The 20,419-nt window shown below is 42.7% G+C and overlaps 1 protein-coding gene across 3 annotated transcripts in view; it reads right to left on the bottom strand.

The window, feature by feature from the left end:
* Positions 1-3,782: 3,782 nt before the first annotated feature.
* The window catches only part of EFNA5 (ephrin A5), a 276,214-nt gene continuing 259,577 nt past the window's right edge, over positions 3,783-20,419 (bottom strand). For 2 of the 3 annotated variants that reach the window (XM_084780964.1, XM_084780965.1), the window contains exons 3-5: positions 13,055-13,120; positions 12,533-12,613; positions 3,783-7,061 (exon numbers count right to left, since the gene is read on the bottom strand). In XM_084780964.1, the coding sequence (XP_084637090.1) occupies positions 6,940-7,061; positions 12,533-12,613; positions 13,055-13,120 (269 nt within the window). In that variant the 3' untranslated portion in view covers positions 3,783-6,939. The remainder of the gene's footprint in view (positions 7,062-12,532; positions 12,614-13,054; positions 13,121-20,419) is intronic. The other variant, XM_084780963.1, reaches the window with a different exon arrangement.

The raw sequence follows: 20,419 nt of genomic DNA on the forward strand, positions 1-20,419 counted from the left end.
GGCGGAGTGAACATGAGGCCATTATTCCTATTTCTTCTCCTCGGCCCTAAGGGTTGAGTCTAGAAATTGCACAAGAAAGGGGGGAAAGAACCCTGCATTCTGCTTGGGAACATGAAGATCAGAGACTTACCTGGAAATGCCATTTGCACAGTGAGCCTAGGATCCGCAACTGGGTACTACATTCCTCACAAGTTTGGCTTGATAAACCACCTCTTCAGCATGCTAACTAAACCTTTGGTGACGCCTTTGACTGTTTTCTGTGCAATGCAGCTCCATGTTTTCTTCTTTCCGTGTTCTCTTATCATCTGTATTTTAACTAAGGGACAGAGCTAATAAAGCCTTACCACTCAGAGCTGAGCAGAAACAGTCCCATCTTACACATAGGCAGACACACGCATTTAACCGCTGAACATCTTAATAAAGTGGAACACATCACACTAAAAACTGTCAGAATCCTGGCCTGGTTAGTTATTTATGATTTTTGGAATATCTCTTTTCCAAAGGGAAAACATAATGCTTTCCACAGCAGTTTTACAATGCCTTCCTAAAGGGTTGTGATATTATTAGCTGAACATGGAGCAGCTTTGCAAGAAATCGCTTAGAAGCTGTTTTACAAACAGTTCCCATGAAACCGTGGTGATCAATGAAAACTTCTCAGAAATACTTGAATTTTTATAGCACCTATATTTATAATTTATTCCTATGAGATATGAGACTCTAATATGGATTTGTGTTTTATTCACAAAATACATGGCAACCTAAGATATGAAATGCCCTCTGTGCCTCTTTATATTCAGCACCTCAGATGACCCCAAATTCCAAATGCTTTGCCGCCAAAAATAAGTGTGGTTCCTATGATCAGTGTCGGTCAGTGGTCAGTCATCTATGGCCCACCTTGCTTTGACATTAGTGTGCATAGCACTCTCTTTTGAGGACTGTCTCCTCATCCGAAACTCACAGCTTTTATCAAATTGGCCATCAGTTTACATGTTTTATACTGTGCTTTGTTCCCTTAGTGTGTTTGTGTGTGTGTGTGTGTGTGTGTGTGTGTGTGTGTACATGTATATTTGTGTGCACAGAGAGGTGTGTGTAGCCTTCATCTTCATGGAAAACCTGAACTGTTTAATATAGATGCAGAGATACATTCAGGAGTAGTTATGTGGCTTATATAAAGTGCAACCAGAAACTGTCACCATATTTTACTGTCCCCATATCCTTAGGGAAAGAAATGAAAATTTCTGTAACATATTCAAAATGTGTTTAGTGACACTCATATTGTCTTGGGTTCTCTCAGGTTTGCGGCAACTTTATAGCAACTGTGAACGGCAACCAACCCCATGATTTCATCTCTCTTAGAGCATACAATACTTTTCACTTACCAAGTTTTCAATTTTGTATAGCCTTTCTAACTTCATTCTATTGTTTATATGATTTCCTTTGAGTTTCCTAATCTTAGAATCTCCAATTTTCTTCAGTCACTTCAAAAATCGACCTATTTGTGTACAGTATAAATGCCTGAATTTTATACTATTACATATACACGATCATTGCTACGCTTCATGTAAGATCTGCCTCACACTGCAAGCTTTGAAAGTACAGATTGCGAGGACTGCTCCGTACAGCACTGAGAACAATGTCATGGTCGCTTCAATGCTTTGGAGGATGATGGTGACAATGGCAATGATAACATTACACTGTTCTGGTACAAACATCACACAGTCCAGCAATGTGCATTGTTTTTCATTCGATACAGCTATCACTTCGTTAGCAAAAGAAAAAAAAGTAATGGCAAATTATTAGGGTTTGGTGCCCTGCCAGGCAATCATAGTAAAGATGTCTTGGTGAGGTTAACATTAGTAGCAGGTCCTTAAAGGCCAGTCTTCAAGTACATGGAGTGTCTACTACATCATGTCTTTGCTGGTTTCCACTCCACAGATGGAACTTTCTAACTGTACTTTTATCACTGTCATCCTCAAGGACAAAAACATCACTCAGATGCAAAATGGACTTTACACTGCCCAAGGGGCAAAAGAAAAAAGGTCCAAGAACAGAAACAAGACACTTCTAAAATGTTGCCACACACAGAGAGGTAAACTGGGTCTTAAAGATAGTATGCGATTCACCGTGGCAGTTAATTCTTCCTTGATAGTGAGAATTGAGGTTCGGGCTATACTGAAATCATTACTTCTATTGCTTTCTCTGAGGTGTGAGATGATTGCTAGGAAATGCTTATTTGGCCTTTTTCTTAATGGGATAGAAACATAGGTGTAAACTAAAAATATGATGTATTTACTCCTGATGTGCTTACGTCACTTAAGATGCAAGGCTTGTCTGCTGCCTCGTTTAAGGCTCAAATACAGACAAGGCTGAAATTGCACCATTTTCTCATCAGAATGGATGGGCCATTTTTTTGTTCTGTATTCTTTGACCTTCCTATACTTCTCCTATATGTGTCATGTTATCTTTTCTGTCCACAAAGTTTGTTATTTTTTTAAATCAGTAGAGTGCAACTAGGTCCTGAAATAAAGGCATAATTCGAGGAAGAAAGAAGTAGAAAGAGGGATCCAATTAAAATGATGAAAATCATTAATTTTTATTTAGGTATACTTGTACGGACACGTGTATATACAAATACAGATCGTATGGATTTGCGTGTGTGTGTCTTATTTTTTTTTTTACATTTTTTTCTTTGATGTTTATATAATGTCAGCATTTCAAAACAGCACTCGATGAGCAAGTGCAAAGGACTGCAAGGCAGGGAGTACAAGCACAGGGCCACGTGGAGCTGGACTTCACGCCCAGACGCACACACAGTGAGTGGCTTCAATGGGGTGTCAAGAGTAAGCATGGAAAACAGATTTTGACTCATGGGTAACCTCCAACATGGCAGCATCTATTAAACTGTACAAACAATGGGAGTGAGCCCATTGTAGGGAGATTTGTCTCACATCGGAGCAGCTCTGGGGCAAACGCATGGGAAAAACTCAGTGATGCCAAACCAGAGACAGACCTGCCCATTCATGGCTCTGAGGGAAAACAGAATGTGGGAGGAAGGCAAGAGACAGAGACGGAGTGGGGGAGGAGTCGGGCAGACTGGGGAATTGGTGGACGTGGTTTTCTAAAGAAAATCCAGTGACCACAACTCTGCGAGCGAGCGAGCGAGCGATGAACGGAAAGAAGGAGCTTAAAACTGTATTTCTAATTTTGTGAAACGAATAAAAATGGCTGCAGCCGTTGCTAAGGCACAGGAGAAAAACAGAGTCCCTGAAAGCCCACAGGTACTGACTCTTCCTTTCACAAAGACACAGAGAAGGAAACAGCCCCACTGAGCCTTCCTAAAGGGACTGCCCTGCAACCATCCTGATTCTGAGCCGCACTTGATACCGACAAGACTTCCTGGGGAGCGGGGGTGGGGGTGGGGGTGGGTGGGAGGGTCGGGGGTGGCGGGGAAATGACAAACACAAAACCAAACCAAAGTACAGAACCATTTCTAAGTTATCTAAACCTTTTCAAAACCACATGCTTGGGGTGGAGGGAAGGACCACAGAGCTCCGACATCACACCTGGAAAAACCGCTGAGGACAAAAGAGCAATCAAAGCAGTCCTGTTGCTTCCGGTCCCAAGCCGATGGGGCTGAAAGAGTGAGTGGGCAATGGAGTCCAGCAGGGAGTGTTCCAGTCACTTGTGACTTCTCAGCCATGTATACATCGGATGTTTCAAAGCCTCAATGCATGTTTTATATCCTGAAAGTCTATTGTTGTCACTTACAAAAGACATAAGAATCAAATTAATACTTTATTATCAAACACTATATACAACAGAGGTTGCTAATAATACAGAATTAAAGAACGCAGTTTTTTGTTTTTTTGTTGTTGGCTTTTTCTTTTTTCTTTTCTTTTTTTTTTTTTTTAACATTTTAACTTTTCTTTCCTCTGCCACCCAAGAAAGTACAGTACAAAACAACAGTCTAAAACTAACACGAACTGTTACCTGGTCTATTAAAGGATACATGGTATCCACTAAACAGACAGATCTTTATTCCCTGCATCATGTTGCAAAGCCCTTGGCAACCAGGGGCGAAGGTCGCTGGGGTCTGACCAGCTGGGGCTAAGGGTCTCCAGGGGGTGCCCTACATGCTTTTGAATGATTGTTTTTAAATGAAACCCGCTACCAAGCTGCACCGACATCCTAAGCCCACAGAGGATTGTAACAACACCATAGAAAGCCACCAGCGCTTTTTGGACAAGATAGAAAAAACAAAAAAACAAAAAAACCAAAAAAACAAAAACTGTCTGACACCAATCATCTTGAAAAACTCCACACAAGTGTATTAGCTACGATTATGCCACAGGTAGAAAAGCATATTGCCTACTGGGGTGGATCGTTTTTCGTTTTTGTCTTTGAACTTAGACACTGGTGGCAGGACAGTGAAGTAAGAGGGTCTAACCGCACGGTGGACAAGGAGAGACAATGGCAGAGGGCCATGAGTAATTAAGTCATCATTTGTTAGAGACAAATGCTAGAAGAACCACAGAATTCACCATTTCTAAAGTGACATTAGAACTGCTAATGTCATTAGGACTACCTGGAATTATTACAGGGTCACTTGGTTCCCTTGCTTGTAGTACATGCAGTATTATTTTGGTTCTACTGATCCATCTTAGAAGGGAGTTTTCTCCCGTTACTGAAATCCCACTAACCCACAAACCTGTAACTATTAATGAAAAGAATACATCTGGCTATTACTGAGAGTGTCGAGTACACGAGTAAAGGCAAAGGAATCCAATGCTTTGAAGTTCTGTTTCAGTGAAATGGTGGGTGCCCTCTGTGACGAGACTCTGTTACTCCTGAGAAGTCTCAGAGGTGGGGGAGAGGGCTAACTATGTCTTTGAGGCTGGCAACTCCAGTCACACGGTTCAGGTGAGAGCAGACTCCAGTGTCTCCACTCCAAAGGAACCAGGTAAGTAAGCCCAGCTTACATTCCAACTCTCTGGGGTGCAGTCCGTTCACAGCTGCCTTCCACTCACACACTTTTCTACTTTGAAACCACTCACACACGTCTAAGCCATTTCTGATCCGTGAGGTCCATCTATAATGTGAACTTTTTTTTTTACATATACATCTTAAAAACGAATATATAAAAAAATCATTTTTTTTTTTTACTGGAATGCTTTCAATCAATCTTCCACATTACATGATCATTGCATTTACTGACTTGTTTACAAAGGCATGGTCTCTATTGATGTCGTGCAATAGCAAAAATAGGCTAGATCACCTTTCCATTGGTCTGACATTTTCCCCTGTCTAGGCTTTGGGATTTAAACTTCCTGACACCCCATCAGGAGAAAGCCCGCAGCTTGTGTTTCCCGGGAATCAGCTGGAACCACCCCCGTGGCCACACTAAGGTTCTTTAAACAGGGTCATCCTGTGTTCATTCTCTTTCTGCCCCAACCCTACTATGAAACAAGATAACCCCCCGTGTTTCTAAATGTATCAAGGGTTACCACGTTTTTTTCTCACAAGTTTAAATAGGACAAGCATATATACTCACTCTCGGCATAAAGTATATCTAAATAATGTATTTTCTATTCTAGTGGATTCTTAAAAAAATATTTTGTCAAAGTCTTTGGGACTCCATCCTGTCTATCTCCCACAGATAAACACATGTTCCCCCTACGCTCTAGGCTGTGTCAGAAAGGGAAAGAATTATGAAATCAACACTTGACGTTTTTAATTCTGAACTTTGGAATTTTTATCCCAAATTTCCCTTTAGCCCTCCCAAGCAGTGCTGACTGACTGACTCTCCTGGTGACAGGGGTTTGTGTCTGAGTCCCCTGTGCTCACGGAGACCGGGAGCAGAACGTGGGCATCGGGGTGGGGGTTGGGGAAAGGCCACAGCACACTGGAGCTCCGGCAAAGCCAAGTAAGTCGCTTCTCCTCTGGCCACAGACTTTTCTTTCCTTTAGACATATCGTCCCCAGAGGAGCGGCCAAAGCTATTCCACTCTCTACTCATCAACCCTGGCTTGTTAGCCTTGGGGAAGGTCACTTTATTCATAAAAATGCCTCTTTGAGCTCCTAAAAGAAAAAAAAAAAGTTGTAGCACCATGGTGATCTGTATTCAAAGGAAAAAAAAAATCAGGTGTGCACTGCCCAGTCACTAAAAAGTTAAGAGGCACTCACACCCCCAGAAAATTCCTTCTCGACATCCACACTTGCTCTCTATTAGCATCCCTGCGTCCAACTCTCCTGGGAGAAGCGGCTTCTTCGACACAGCCCAAGTTTTGCTGGCAAGAATTGCTTAAGACATCATCTTTGATGAAACCAAAGCTAGCATCTGGACCGCTGGGAAGCCTGCTCACTTCTACACTCTTAGAGGATGTATGGTATAACATCATGTCTGTTCTTAGTTCCGCCCCTCTGGACCTGACATGCCAACAGAGTGCTGCTCCACACAATCGCCGTACCACCCTGAATGAGAAGGCATACGTATTTTAGAGGAGGGGGGGGAACGCCCTCTTGGGCCTGGTCATTGCTGGCAGCACCTCCCACTACACTTCCTGTCTGTATTCTGTCGACACCCTGAGCTTACAGAGATGAGCTCTAGAGGGGAATTGCACAGGAGGCGAAGATCCACTGGTGTCACTACGACAATTTGGCATTTTCATTCTAGAGTCCATTTAATTTGTAAGGGGGTGAGAGAAGTCAAGGACAAGGACTAGGGGTGGGGTGGGGGTGGGGTGCGAAAGAGGCAGCAACTAGGTTTAGCCCCCAACAACCCCAGGTTGTTGCTTAGAAATCAGGCTGAAGGAAAGAAAACAAAAGTCTGACATCTGCCAAAAACCAATAACAAGTCCCTTCTTGGGATGAGCAGTTAGGTGGATCTCTGGTGTTCCAAGACCCTTATGTTCTCTGTGACAGGCGACGGGAGGAGACTGTGCTATAATGTCAAAAGCATCGCCAGGAGGAACAGTAGGATTGCCAAAAGGCGGCTGGGTATCCTTGGTGTCTGTGCCGCGTTCTCACCGCGGGATGGCTCGGCTGGCTCATGCACTGTGTCATCTGTTCAAATAGAAAGCACACATTCCAATGAGATCTCAACATCCTTAATAACTCTCTCGCAGCAGCCTGCTGCTCACAGACCTCGCCACCCTCTGCAAAGTAGGGTAATGAACCTTGTGCCACCATTGACTTTCATGTCTGCATAATCACTCATTATTTACAGCAAACAAAGGAGAGGCAGGGAAAATTGGACTTCCTTCACCATATTTATACCCCTTCCTTATAACTGAGGGGAGGGGGGAAACTGTGCATACAGTATAGTATTTGCCGCATAAGCTGCTTTGATTTCCTACCAGTCAGACACACTTTGCACAAACTTGAGGCAGTCAAAGTAGCTTTAGGTTTGCAGTGCCATTGGGGCATGGGAAGGGAATGGGACTAACACACAGGAAGGGAAAAGAGTTATGTGGGCATATTAGTGGTTAACCAGGCTGGGCTGTTCATTTTCTTCTTTTTAGGCATTTCACAGGATTAGTGTTGAATGTTTGGTTGTTCTGTGCCTACATGTATTTTCAAATGTGGAAAATTAAATGCCAAAACAACAGTATTTTAAATAAACTATATATAATACCCAGTAAACTTCAGAAATCCTGTACCCACTGGGCTGCCCGCAATTAGGAATCAATTACGGTGCTATTTCCATTTCAGGCCCTGCATCTCCCAGATTAAATTACTTGAACTTGACTATTCTTATTTTTATCAGGCTGAAGCTTGGCACATAAATTATCAGTGTGGATGCAAATTTTCCTCTAAATAAAATGGATTAAGTGAGTTAAGCTTCTTTTATTTGGCTATAAAGTGTTGTACGAGGCTGCCTCTGACTTGGGGTAGCATCCCTGATCTGCATGATTAACAGGCTTAACTTGGAAACGGGAACTTTGCAGTAATTAGCGCCCAAAGATAGACTGGAGGCTTGTCCGTGAGCCATGCGATTCTCTGATGTGGCCCCATCTCCTTCCTCACATCTGGCCTGGCTTATGCTGTTAGCCCAGATGACCTCTGGACATGTCTCTGGAGCGGACTGTTGGCATCCAAACAGATTTCATTCCAGCATCAGGGGGAACTTCCCATGGGAACACAAGAATTGCTACCTGGGATTCGCTGACTGGTTAATCAGAGACAGCAGTGACAAGTGGGACTCCCATGTTCTCGAAGGTGTAGACCTCACAAGACAAGCCCTAACATCCTTCAGTGGCCTACTCTGTGCCTCTCTTAACAGATTAACTGTCTGTCATTTTAACCTCATGTATATTCATCGGCCACATACGTCATAACAAGGCTACCTTTTCTTACTGGAAAAGGTATTATCGGTCGCTATTATCTGTCCTAAAGAGAACTCTTTCTTGGCTCCCACTCTTTGGAGGTCCCCGTTCATCTCCGTCATGGCCCGAGTGAAGAAACCTAACTTCTCAGAATTAAGCCTTCTGGCCCACAGGGCTCTTACCACTTCAGCAGGTTTCATCTAGGAACCCTTGCAGCCTTGGTTTAATTTGTTCTCCTTTTCTGGACTTTAGCAGGCCTGGGAGAGATTGCTTTTAGCTTAGGAGACTAGAAAAGGTTAGGAAGCAAGAATAGGAAGGCAAATCCCTCACAGTGTAGCCAAGTACGTGTGGGCCCTCATCTTTCCTTTGCTCTTTTTCAGTCTTGCTAATGCATTAATTAAATCTGTAGTTAACAGGAGGCAGAAGTAAAGGCCCTTAATAGCCCTGAAATTAAAATCCAAATCACATTCTTAAGAGCACCAATATGGTGTCAATCAAAACAATGGAGCACTCCAGGCTTAATTATAAAAGAACCAGAAACCCTGAGGATTCCACGGCTCATTTTGAGACATCACTTATATTTATACACCTGAAATTACATCACCTACTGGGGTTCTTCTCCACCCTCCCTGCAATGAAATACTACTCAATCTTTCACCTTGTGAGGCTGGGAAATGTACTGTTAAAAGCTACCCAAGCTGCCTTTCTGCACTCAGAGCAAGTATGCAGAGCTTCTGTGTGCCTCTCGCCCCTTGCAGAGGCTCAGCAAAGGCTATAGCCATCAACCCAGGCTCACTCAGCTCACGGTGCTGTGCAGGAACCTTGTGGAGGAACTGACTTTAGCAAGAAGGAAGACTTGGGTTTTCTTTTAAGCGAAGCATACATCTGAATGGACCTTTCAAAGCCTGTGTCGCAGATAACCCCTGGGTACTCAGTTTTGAAAGTCATGTTGTCCATCGGTTTACTCTCCTGAATATCCATTTACTGCACATGTCACCGTAAGGGTACTTTTTCTTACTGGGGAGAGTCACCGTCCCCTGTGTTCCCCTCAAATGTGAAAAACCTTCTGCAGCCTTTTGTTCTTACAATACGATGCTCACAAGTCGAGATCCTACATGATATGCTTTGATTGAAAAGGCCCCTGATGGGGATTCTATACCGACATTCTATACGACCACCACCTGCACCCCTCACCCCTGGCATTTATCATTTGGATAATTTTGGAGGGAATTTCAGAATCCTAAGTTGAAACTCCTAAGTAAAATCTATCCCAGTGGGAATTAAACCTACATAGGAGAGATTATTAGGACTTATGGTAGTGAGTGTAGCTCGGTGGAAGAAAGCGTTCCTCTTTGGAAGCCAAATGAAGTCTTGCCTCGTGTTTACAGGATCCCACCACACAGCGGTTTCAGAGGTTAACTGAGAACACTAATGATATTGCAGAGCCTGGCACGTGGTGTATGTCTGCCCTGAGATCATCCTGCTTCCCTGACGATAGGAACCTGGCAGGCAGAGTGTGCAAGCAAACAACAGAGACAAATGCATTCCACGGACAGGTGAATTAGTACACGTTGCTGAGAACACGCAGGGAAAGCTTTCCAGGCTTCCTGGATCCCTAAGGCCCGTACATACATCCAGAGCCGGCTAAAAGGAAGATGCTGCTCATTCCAACAGTCAGCACAGCGGAAAAGAACCACAAGTGTTGACTGACTGAGTTCTCTGGGAAACAAAGGGAAACACTCAAAGCTGTTATCACATTCGCATTTCCAGGCAGTGTGGCTCAACCCCCTGCCCCCATGTTAGTGAGGGTGCTTGCCAGCAATCTCGCGTAAACATCCACACACAAACACACATTCACGAAACTGCATTCTGCTAAACTTTTCAAACTTCTGTCAGTGAGTTATATATTAGTAGATTTGGGGCCACTGTGAATTCCAAGTTCTGTATGAGAAAGAATTTGTATCTTAGAAGACACTGGCATATGTTTGTGTGTAGGAGCTTCTTAAAGATTGCATTTTTATCATTAGCCAAATTCAAAGGTGATTTTCTCAGTAACAGAATAGTCCTTGGTATGCTTCTTTATTACCAGAAAAACAAACAAAAAATCCAACCCAAACAAACAAAAAACAACAACAAAAAAAGAGAAAACAAAACTATAAAATCTCTTATGTCTCTGGTCAGGCTCCTGCTCGCCAGAGAGGCAATTGGCTTTACCTAGAAAATAAGATCATGGAAAATGCATGCTAAAATTATAGTCCTGGGCAACTTCATAAGCTGCTGGTCACTCTACACATAATGTACTGGCGAAGCTAAGAGTTGCGCGTTTCCTCTGAACATCTATTCCTCTAGTACTGGGCAGAGGCTATTACTGTTATCCTAACAATGGGAGCCAAGGATATTAACTGTGACAAGCTGAGTGGCCTGGGCAGGTTCCCTAGGCCATGAGAAGAAAAATGTAGATTCTGTGGTTTTGAAAGAGTGCCTCTTTAACTTGTCCCTGTGGTGGCCATGTCCTCACGCTTGAAGTCTGGTCCCTTGAAAAGTCACGGTAATGCTTCCGCTTTTTCAGGACACAATTAAAACGTCTCCACGTCAGCAGTCAGCACTCACTTCTTGCTACTTTCTAAAGCAGCTAACTGGTCCCAGGGGAGCCACTAAGGCCTCCAAAGCTCACCATACAGATGAGAGGCCTGCCTTTAAAAAAAAGACCAGAGTGCCGGGGTGGAGTGGGGGACACTAAGGCTTCCAAAGCTCACTGTACAGATGAGAGGCTTGCCTTTAAAAAAAGACCAGAATGTGTGTGTGTGTGTGTGTGTGTGTGTGTGTGTGTGTGTGCGCGCGCCCGCGCGCGCGCGCCCATGAGTGCAAACTCTTCCTGGCATCTCCAGCTCCAAAGCTATTGCATGTCCTGAAGCACAACACTTACTCAGGTACATGTCCCTAAGGCTCACTGACAGTTATCTGTAGAGCAATACTCAGGGGGTGAAGTGGACTGAAACCCTTTAGTTTCTAGAAACATAACAAAGAAAGGTCCTGCTACAAATCAAACCAACCAACCAAAACCCCAGAAACCTCTCATTTGCATAAGGGGGCTCAAATCTCTTTGTGAAGAAGAAGTAATTTGATTTCTCTGGAGCTTTAAGTTCATGAGAGATAAATAAAGAAAACTGTTGAGTCTACATAGATGGATGGTTGAAAGGAAGACAGGCGCTTCTACAAAGTGGCGAGAGAGGCCTGCCACCCAATACAGTGGGTCTAATTGCAATCAAAGGCCAGGATAAATTTATAAGCAAAATAATGGCTTGCCCCAGTTTACATCATCCACAGTAGGCTACACTATAGGGGTTAAGTCATTTTTTTCTGTCAAGACAGGGTTTGTCCTGGCTGCCCTGGGGCTCACTTTGTAGACCAGGCTATCCCTGAACTCACTGAGTAAATGAATCTTTACTTTTCAAGGAATTCAAGAAAAATGAATATTCTTGTGGCCTTTACTTTTTTCACCTTGATGAGGAAATTTGCGTGTGCATGTCAGTAGTAGAAAGAAAAATTATCCTGAAAACTTGTTTTGTGTTAGTACTCAAGGATCACTCCCGGCTCCAGGAGCTCCTGTCTATAACTGTGGCGGCAATACCGTCATATGTCTGCAGGGCAACTGCTATCAATAACATGATAAATTATACTGAAGTGAAATATAGTTTTTCAGATTAGTTTCACAGATGCACATAAATTTCTAGAGAGAACTAAAGATGTTGAGTCAGTCACTGTGTTGTGCAGTGGGGTCTTATCACTTTTATCCATGGATTTGGAGATTTTTTTTTAAAAAAGGAAGTTTTATACACATGTTCAATAGAAATATTTCCTGTCTTGTATGAAAACTGGCCTTTATATTCACAGTGATCCACCGACACGCCCTGGGGATGTGGGAAAAGGCAGTGAGATTTTAGTATTCTGGTAGGGCTTCTATATTAGAACACTGCATCAAATGGGACCCACGTCCAAGAAAGAAAAGCTGTGTTCTATCTAGCATGCACTACACAAAGATACTGGAGGGATGAGGTAGAAGATAAGTAATATTAGCAAGCTGCTAGCAATGGGCAAAAGCGGAAACAGCTGGACCATGCACATGCAGAGAGGAAGAAAGGGAAAACAGTACTCAAGCATCGCGAGATAGATGCGTTGGTTAACAAGAGATTGTCTAAGCATACTAACCTGCTGGTTCTAATGAATTTTCTACTTTGTCGTTAACATCGAAAACACGATCATGAACACCTATAGTTTTCATACAGCTATCTATAACAAAAATAGAGATAACAGCCAAATATGTTAGTGAAGACACCCTTAATCTCCCACTTCTTTTTTATTTTATTTTTTTTCTTTCTCTCTAGCGTTTCCTTTTACTCAGGTTGAGATTTTTTTTTTTTACAATCAATGGCATGTATCCACGTGCCAGAATTGTTCCCATTTGCTGTGCAGGTACAACAGTCTAAGAAACAACAAGTTAGCAACTGCTATGTACTTTTATAAACAAAAACAAAAAGCATCATGAAGAATGATGAGGAAAAAATACGATGAAAACTAAAACATGGATATGGATATACAAAACAGATACCACACAAGTTTTAACAGTAAAATAAAATAAAAATAAAATAAAAATCTTGTCGCCGTGGACCAGACCATAGGATAAAGCATGCGCAGTGAGGGGACCCTCTGAAACTCATTCTGTGAACTTACTTGTTGGTCTCACAAAGACTTTGAGCTTTAGGCAGGACCTTCTTCCATTGTCTGGGATTGCAGAGGCTATGGGTGAGACAAAGAGAGAGAGGGGAGAAAAGGAAAGAACAACAACCCATTATTTTTTGTTTCTCACATGCAAATAAACGGTCTAAGTATACTCTTTCAGGACATACTCTAATTCTAGTCCTGAAGTTAAAAAAATAAAAAATAAAAATACTACTTACTTCTCAGACTGAGCTAAATGCTATAGAAAGATGACTTTCATTTGCCCATCTTTTTTTTTTTTTTCTTTCAAAACAATAAAGGAAGAATCATGCCGGAATGTGGTAATCTATAGAAAAATGCTTAGGACTTCTATTTCAAAGGCGCTTCCCTTTAACTTGATCTGCCATCAATTTTCTCTAAGTCGGGAGGATAACGCTTGAACTCTCTCGCTTCAGGAACAGCAGCTCCTCAACCACAGGAAGAAGGGCCCAGAAGATCCCCACAGTGAGAGTGCTGTCAAAACCAGCAACAGACAGTTACAAGGCGGACTTCAACTTGACCTACTTCTGCTGGGGAAGGCAGAGCTTTGTCTGTCCTGAAAGCTTGTCTGTCAGTGCTCCACAGGTAATTCAATTAGAGGTTTTACTCAGAATTTGGCTGCGCTTTCTACATGACTAACCAAGCTGGGCAACTCCACCATGCTATTGTGAGCACAGTATGCTATTGAGAAAGGACGGTGCTACAACAGAGCATTTATCTTCTTTTAATTTTCCACAGAGAAGGATGGAATTAATAAAGTGGGCTTGCTAAAACATGACAACATGTTTCAGGTTATAAATCACCCAAGGAAGAGACTTTCTTCTCCTCTTCATGATAAGATCTTAAAAACTTTCCCTACTTCTAAAGATTATCTCTGCTTCGTCCTTGTAGAGTGTCAAAGGACCCTGAAGGGTGGCCAGACCCTCAGCAACCACATGTGTTTACTGATGCTCTCTAGAAATGACAACAGTCACAGAAATAAGAGCCACAACTCTCTTCCCCGCGGACTTGCTTCATTCAAGTGGTTTCTTTGTTCAGAAAGGCAGCTGACATCAATCAAAATGCACATGGCTTAAAATCAGTTTGGTAATACTGAAAGTGACAAAGAGGCAGCCTGCATTTCATATGCCCCCCCTTCCATCTTCATATTACTCTTCACGAGAAACTTTAAAAAAAAATTTGCTCATTTTGAGTGAGAGGAGTCAGCTTTCAAAGTACTTCTGCATGAACTTCCTTATTTACAGGAGTCACGGGCCAATGCAAATCTGCAGAACTCACCCACGCACCAGCCCAAGGATGACAGCCACGAAAGGACCTCCACTGTCACCATGCAACACCTGTTGAGACTCTTAAGGCAGAATATGGAGAAAAGATGTTCCTGGTCCTCTACGTCTCTCCTGGTCTCCCTGACAGGCAGTTAAGAACTGTTAACAGCTGGCTGTGCTGTACGCCTTCGTTAAATCAAAGTTGGGAAAACTCCCCTTACTGACATTAACAGTAACTAGTGCACAACATTTTGCACCCTATGGGCTGATCCAGGAAATGGTGCCCTTCCTGTGGACCTCAGCTGCAAACGTACATGCCGCAAATACAGTACACACAGGTGAGGCCAGTTCATTGCAAAGCCCACAGGGGCCCCAGTCACGAGAGGCGGTAGAAATACCATGTGCACAGTGGGCTCATCTGAGCTGAGATAAACTCACTCACTTCAAACTCCGAGAGCTTGTCGCGCCGCATACAAATAACGTGATAACCTCAAGATACGTGGGCTCAAAGCAAAGTATATGTATCTTGCGCAAATGTGTGTAACTGTTTATGTGAGGAAGTTTTTTTTTTCTTTTAATTTAAGAGAGGTTTTTCAGATTTTTCAATATAGAAAATTAAATCTAGGACATTAAGTTATTGCCCAGCGTATCAAGAGCAAATGAGGACTTATCAGATCGATGACAGCACGGTCTCGCCAGCTCACCACCAGGGACATGGGCCTCCCTGGCTCCCGAACAAGTGGAATTCATCTGTGAGTCAGAGATACTGAATGTTCTTCTACACAGTGTGAACAAACAGGCTTCCTTCCTTCCAGCCTCCCTAATCACTGACTCACCTATCACCAGGAAAAGCCGTGACAGTAACAGGACTGACCCTTGTGGTGGTGGTTGATTATTTTACTCTAATCCCTTGGAACATTTGTGGGTGAAGACGATTCACACACAGTGTGCTTTGTGAATTCATGTGCAAACTACAGTAGCTCGGCTCCATTAGCTCTAGTCCCAGTCCATGGAGGATAACCATAGCGCAACAGAGCAACCAACATAAGAAGTGGCTTTTGCTAGACCCTAGTCTTCTGACTTCCTTATTTTCCACACCGAGAGAGAAATCAAACCATACCTTGAGCTTAAAGACAATACACGCAGTAAATATTGAACCCCTAATTCAGATCTAGACAAGGGACAGGGCACTATCCACGGTCGTGCGGAGAGCGGGGACTGACTCTGACATGAACTCTGGTGCCCCATATTTGACCACTTCCCCTTGGTGGGGAGGCCTGGTAGCACTCAGAGGAAGAATAGGAAGGTTACCAAGATGAGACTTGATAGGCTGTGACCATATGGTGGGGGAGGAGTTCCCCTTCTGTCACAGATCTAGGGGATGGGAATAGGGTGAAAGAGGGAGGGAGGGAGGAATGGGAGGAGACAAGCAAGGGGATAAAAATTGAGATGTAATCTGCATAAATTAAGAAAAAAAGTTAAACATTTCAAAATATATCCCATATATTACAGAAACTCCCTTTATTTATTGAAAGTTTTTATTTTTTAATGAGATTACAGCTTATTCCACGTTAAGTTTCTGTGCCCCACACTCCTTGGCTTCCCAATGGTGAATACATTTATTCTACCTTAAATATAGATGGTTAGCCATTAGCAGTCTTGGAAGATATGAGATAATTTGTTTTTTTTTTTTAAAGTGTTTTGCTTATCATAAGGAAACAGAAGGCAGAGGGCAGAGCACTAAACCCACAGGGGGGAAAAATCATAGTAATTAGGATGTGTAATATACACATAAGTCACTGTACAAGTCAAATGCTCTCAGGATGACTTGTAAAGACAAAGAAAGCTACAGGTAGAAGTGAGAGATCAAGACCCTCAAATATGCCGGGAGAGAGGTAATGCTAATGCCTCGGGCTCCAGAGAAACATCATTTTTGTAAGAATCACCATTAACTTCCCTAGTTTAAAAAGCCTATATATAATTTATAGATAAATTATAAATAATTATATGTGCATTTATCATACCTTGTGCTGTTTTCCTTTAAAAAAAAAAAGAATAGTCAACAATGAGAACTGGTAGTGAAGAAAACCAAAGTACATTATATATTTTCCTGCTGTGTCATCTGCCACTTCAAATACTTTTAAAATCCCCGGGTTGGCCAGCATCACGAGCCCACGCTGTGGTATATACGTTAGCTATAGTTTAGGGTGCTGGAATGGTCAGGTGGTAACCAAGGCTCACCCAAAGACCCAGTCCAGCTTTGTGAAGGAAGCATCCACTTTGTCTCCAAGTGTGCTAGTAGAGTCTCCAAGAGCCAATCAAGAGCAAGAAGAGAAAAAGCATTAAAATGCTCATCCCTAAATCCCCAAATCAGAGATATGGCGACCCAGGAGTTATTCACCTGAATAGGTGAATAAAACCTGAATTCTTCTTATAAAGGTTCACAGATTTTCTAATAAAAGACTTCAAATTAAATGAGAGTGTTAAATAGCTGGTGTCTATAATAAATTCACATTTTAAAATTTCATTTTGCTAGTAAATATGTATATGTGGGATTGGGAAGTTGGGACAAGGGAAAGAGGAACCATTAAAACAAACAAAATTATTTTATGAACCTGTCCATAGGCCCTGTTCCTGGACAAAACATCAAGGCACATAATGGAAAACAAACTAGGACCCTCTCTGTCTCTCCATTTTCAGAATAACAATATTAATATGACCATGAGGCCTGACTTCATGATCTCAGAGACCCCAAGTTTAATCATTCCCGAAGTTTCGCTCCCTTGGCCTCTTGGTGCTCAAGCAAGCTTGGCTCAGCATCTAGTCAGTGTAGCACCTGTGAGGGACCACATTGCTGGCCCCCAAGTTGGTACTTATAGTGCTATATTTAGCACTGCAAACGTGAGAGTCGTACCTCAGGCCAATGTTAGTCTATTGCTTAGGTAGAGCAAGAGTGCGCTGGCATCATGCTTGACGTGGGCGCCTGTGCACCAGTTTTCAGCGTTTCCGCCAGATTCTACAATCCCCCAATCTCCCATCTCCTTTCCCTAATCCCATCCCCTTGAAGGTGCGTTGACTTTAGATTCTTGCTCCTAACGAACAGAAGACAGCAAAAGCTAGGACTTGTCATCTCTGTGAGCACGTTGCAAAAGCTGCTGACTTCCTGCTTGCTAATACCCCGCCCCTACATGAAGCAGCGTCCCATATTGTGAGATTCACAATGGAGAGACCCATGCAACACGGATGAAAGGAAACTTCCTGTCAAGAGAACAGGAGAAACTGAAGCTCCTTAGCAAACACAGCAGGGACCGAGTCTTGCTGAAAATCACGTGAGTGTGCGAGAAAGAGGGTCCTTCTTAGAGGACCCTATAGAACTCACTGTGGCCTTGTGAGCCGAACCTGGATTTCTGACTCTCAATTCCGTTGTTTTAGACACAGTTAGGCAGGCTGAGCCAAGCTATCAATCAATCATTAGCTGATGTAAGTATTTTACAAACAACCCCATGTGATCCCAGGTTTCTCGCGGCTGAGTTTTGATTGACTGACGAGGGCACGGCAGCATCCTCCGCGCATGGTCAGTCATGCCCTTCTTGCTCCTCAGAGCCGTTTGCTCTCACTCTGCGCCTGCTGGTCCCAGACAACTGGACCACTTCCTCGTTTCTGTTTCAAGCGACTGTTACAGGAACTGCTTAAATGAATCTGGAAGATTGGTAATTCTAAGTGGGTGTTAAAGAATATTTGCTCCTACTCTAGAGTCTGAAACCCGTTTTTCATTTTCCTTCTGAGGCAGCATAGTTTGTTTTTCCTCATGGAGCCAACCTGGATTGTTCCTTGCAATTAGAGTGACGCCTCTCAATTCAACTTGAAATTACTGGGTGAACTTAAATGAGTTTTGAAATAAAAGAAATACAATCTGAACCTGGATCAGAAGAGAGACTCTTTCTCACCAAATCTAGGAAGCAAAATAGAACGGCGAGCTTTAAAAACACCTTAAGTGAAAGGACTTTTAAAAAAGTTCTCCGTTTATTCAAAAACACCAATGCGTGATCTTCTATACAGGTCGCCATACTGAATGTAAACAGTACGAGAGTTCAGAATGCCCAAAGCAAGTTCTCTGAGATCCAGAAGCTTGTCGGGGAAGGGTAAGACTCCTGGTTCTAGGCTGTGAAATTGTCAGACCCAGTGTTGTGTTCCCTAGTAATTTACCAACCCCGGATAACTTCGCTCAGCCTCTAATCGCAATTCCAAAGGCCACAGGCTTCATTTCTGAATCCATGTCAATCTGGATACTCTGGGACTCTTCTGCCAACAGCCAGCCACTGTCCTCTCATTAAAGGAGGGTGTGTGAGGGCATTAAAGATGCAGTTTTCCCCACTACATTTGCAGTGCTTCTCAGTTTAAGCAAGTCAAAAGAAAAGATAAGAGTATTAGCTGTTAGCAGGGCACAGTTTTTCCCCTGTAGGTTTTTTCATGCAGTTCAACACACAATATAAATGTATGAAAACTAGGCAGGTAAAGCCAGAATTAAGCACTATTCACTCAACAATAAATGCAAAAATAATATTTTTTTTTTTACTTAAATCCAGAGTGGTGCTGGAAATGTCTCCCAGAACTTAATGAATCAATAAAATCCATTTTGTACATGTGGACAGAGGGCAGGGAACAGAAAATGGTGGGAAGAAGAGAAAGATTAACCAGAGCCATATGGACATCTCAGAAAATGGTTACTAGACACGCGCACGCGCGCGCACACACACACACACACACACACACACACACACACACACACACACACAGAGTTTAAAAAAGCAAAAACAAGCTAGGCCTCATCTTAGGGAAGAATAGCAATGAACTGCAACTAGCTACCTGCTTTTAAAAAATGTATATTCAATTATCATAGAGAAACAAATCCTACCAATTAGGATGGAATACATCTCACCTATTATAAACTAGACTTAAGAGAGAAATTTGTGGCCTGGACTTGAGTCCAGGGCCTTATGCATGTTAGGCCTAGTGTTCTACCAGTAAGCTATACCCTCACCCCAAAGTCACCACCCTTGGTTTATAGAGCTCACACTCCAAGAGCAACTACTAGAGCTGCCTAATTTGCCAACACATGTCACCTCTTGGAGCCACAATGTCTCAGGACTTAAATCACCGGCAAGTCAAGGTAAGGCACAGATGTAAAAACTGGAAAGGGGGTTACTAAGTCTAGAGACCTTGGAGAAATTGAAAATGCTGTGCACATATTAGACTCTTTAGTACAGCCCTGGGAATAGTTTTTTTTTTTTTAAATACAAACTAGAAGGTGGGAAGGGATATGTTTCCCACAACATAACAAGAAAGATTGAAAAAACACACTCTCTAAGTTAAAACTTGATTTCAACACCAGGGGACTGTAGGGGAAAAATAATTAGAGTAAAGTTCAGAGCAAAGGAGGGAAAATAAAGTGCAGCTGGGTCACCTCAAAGAAAGTGAAACTGGAAGGAAGGCTCTACCCACCTCACCATTGACCCTGACCTGGCTTCCCAGGCCCTTAGGCCAACTTCTAGTCACAAACTAGCTTCAGTGGCATGCAAATTCCAGCAGCTAAATCTTGGTAGATCGATTACCATTCTTAGAAAACTTAAATGGCAAAGACAAGGTCTGGTCCACTCTTTTCTGGAAGTAAATAGGGCAAAATCATGCTTATGTACATTTACATGACATGTAAGCGAATTTCTACTGGACCTTCAAAGTTCAGGGACAAGCTGTTTCTACTACATGGGGCCTCCACTGTCCCCTCTCTATTCCTTGGTCTTTACTGAATCATAAGCCAAAAAACACCCCCGGAGTTTACAGTCTTTACAATTTGTTCTACAATTGTTTAACTAACTCCAAGCCTGTGACTCTAGACTTTACCCATCTTCACTGAGTGAAAAAATCTACTCCACCTAGCCACATTTCGACAATTATACTTAAAATCCCTAGACATGAGGAAAGTGTGAGTTTTACTGTTAGTTGTGTGTGTGTGTCTGTGTGTATGGGGGGTTGTGTGTGTGTGTGTGTGTGTGTGTGTGTGTGTGTGTGTGTG

Source organism: Acomys minous (genome assembly GCF_964271855.1).
Source record: "Acomys minous genome assembly, chromosome: 4".
Lineage (NCBI taxonomy): Eukaryota > Metazoa > Chordata > Mammalia > Rodentia > Muridae > Acomys > Acomys minous.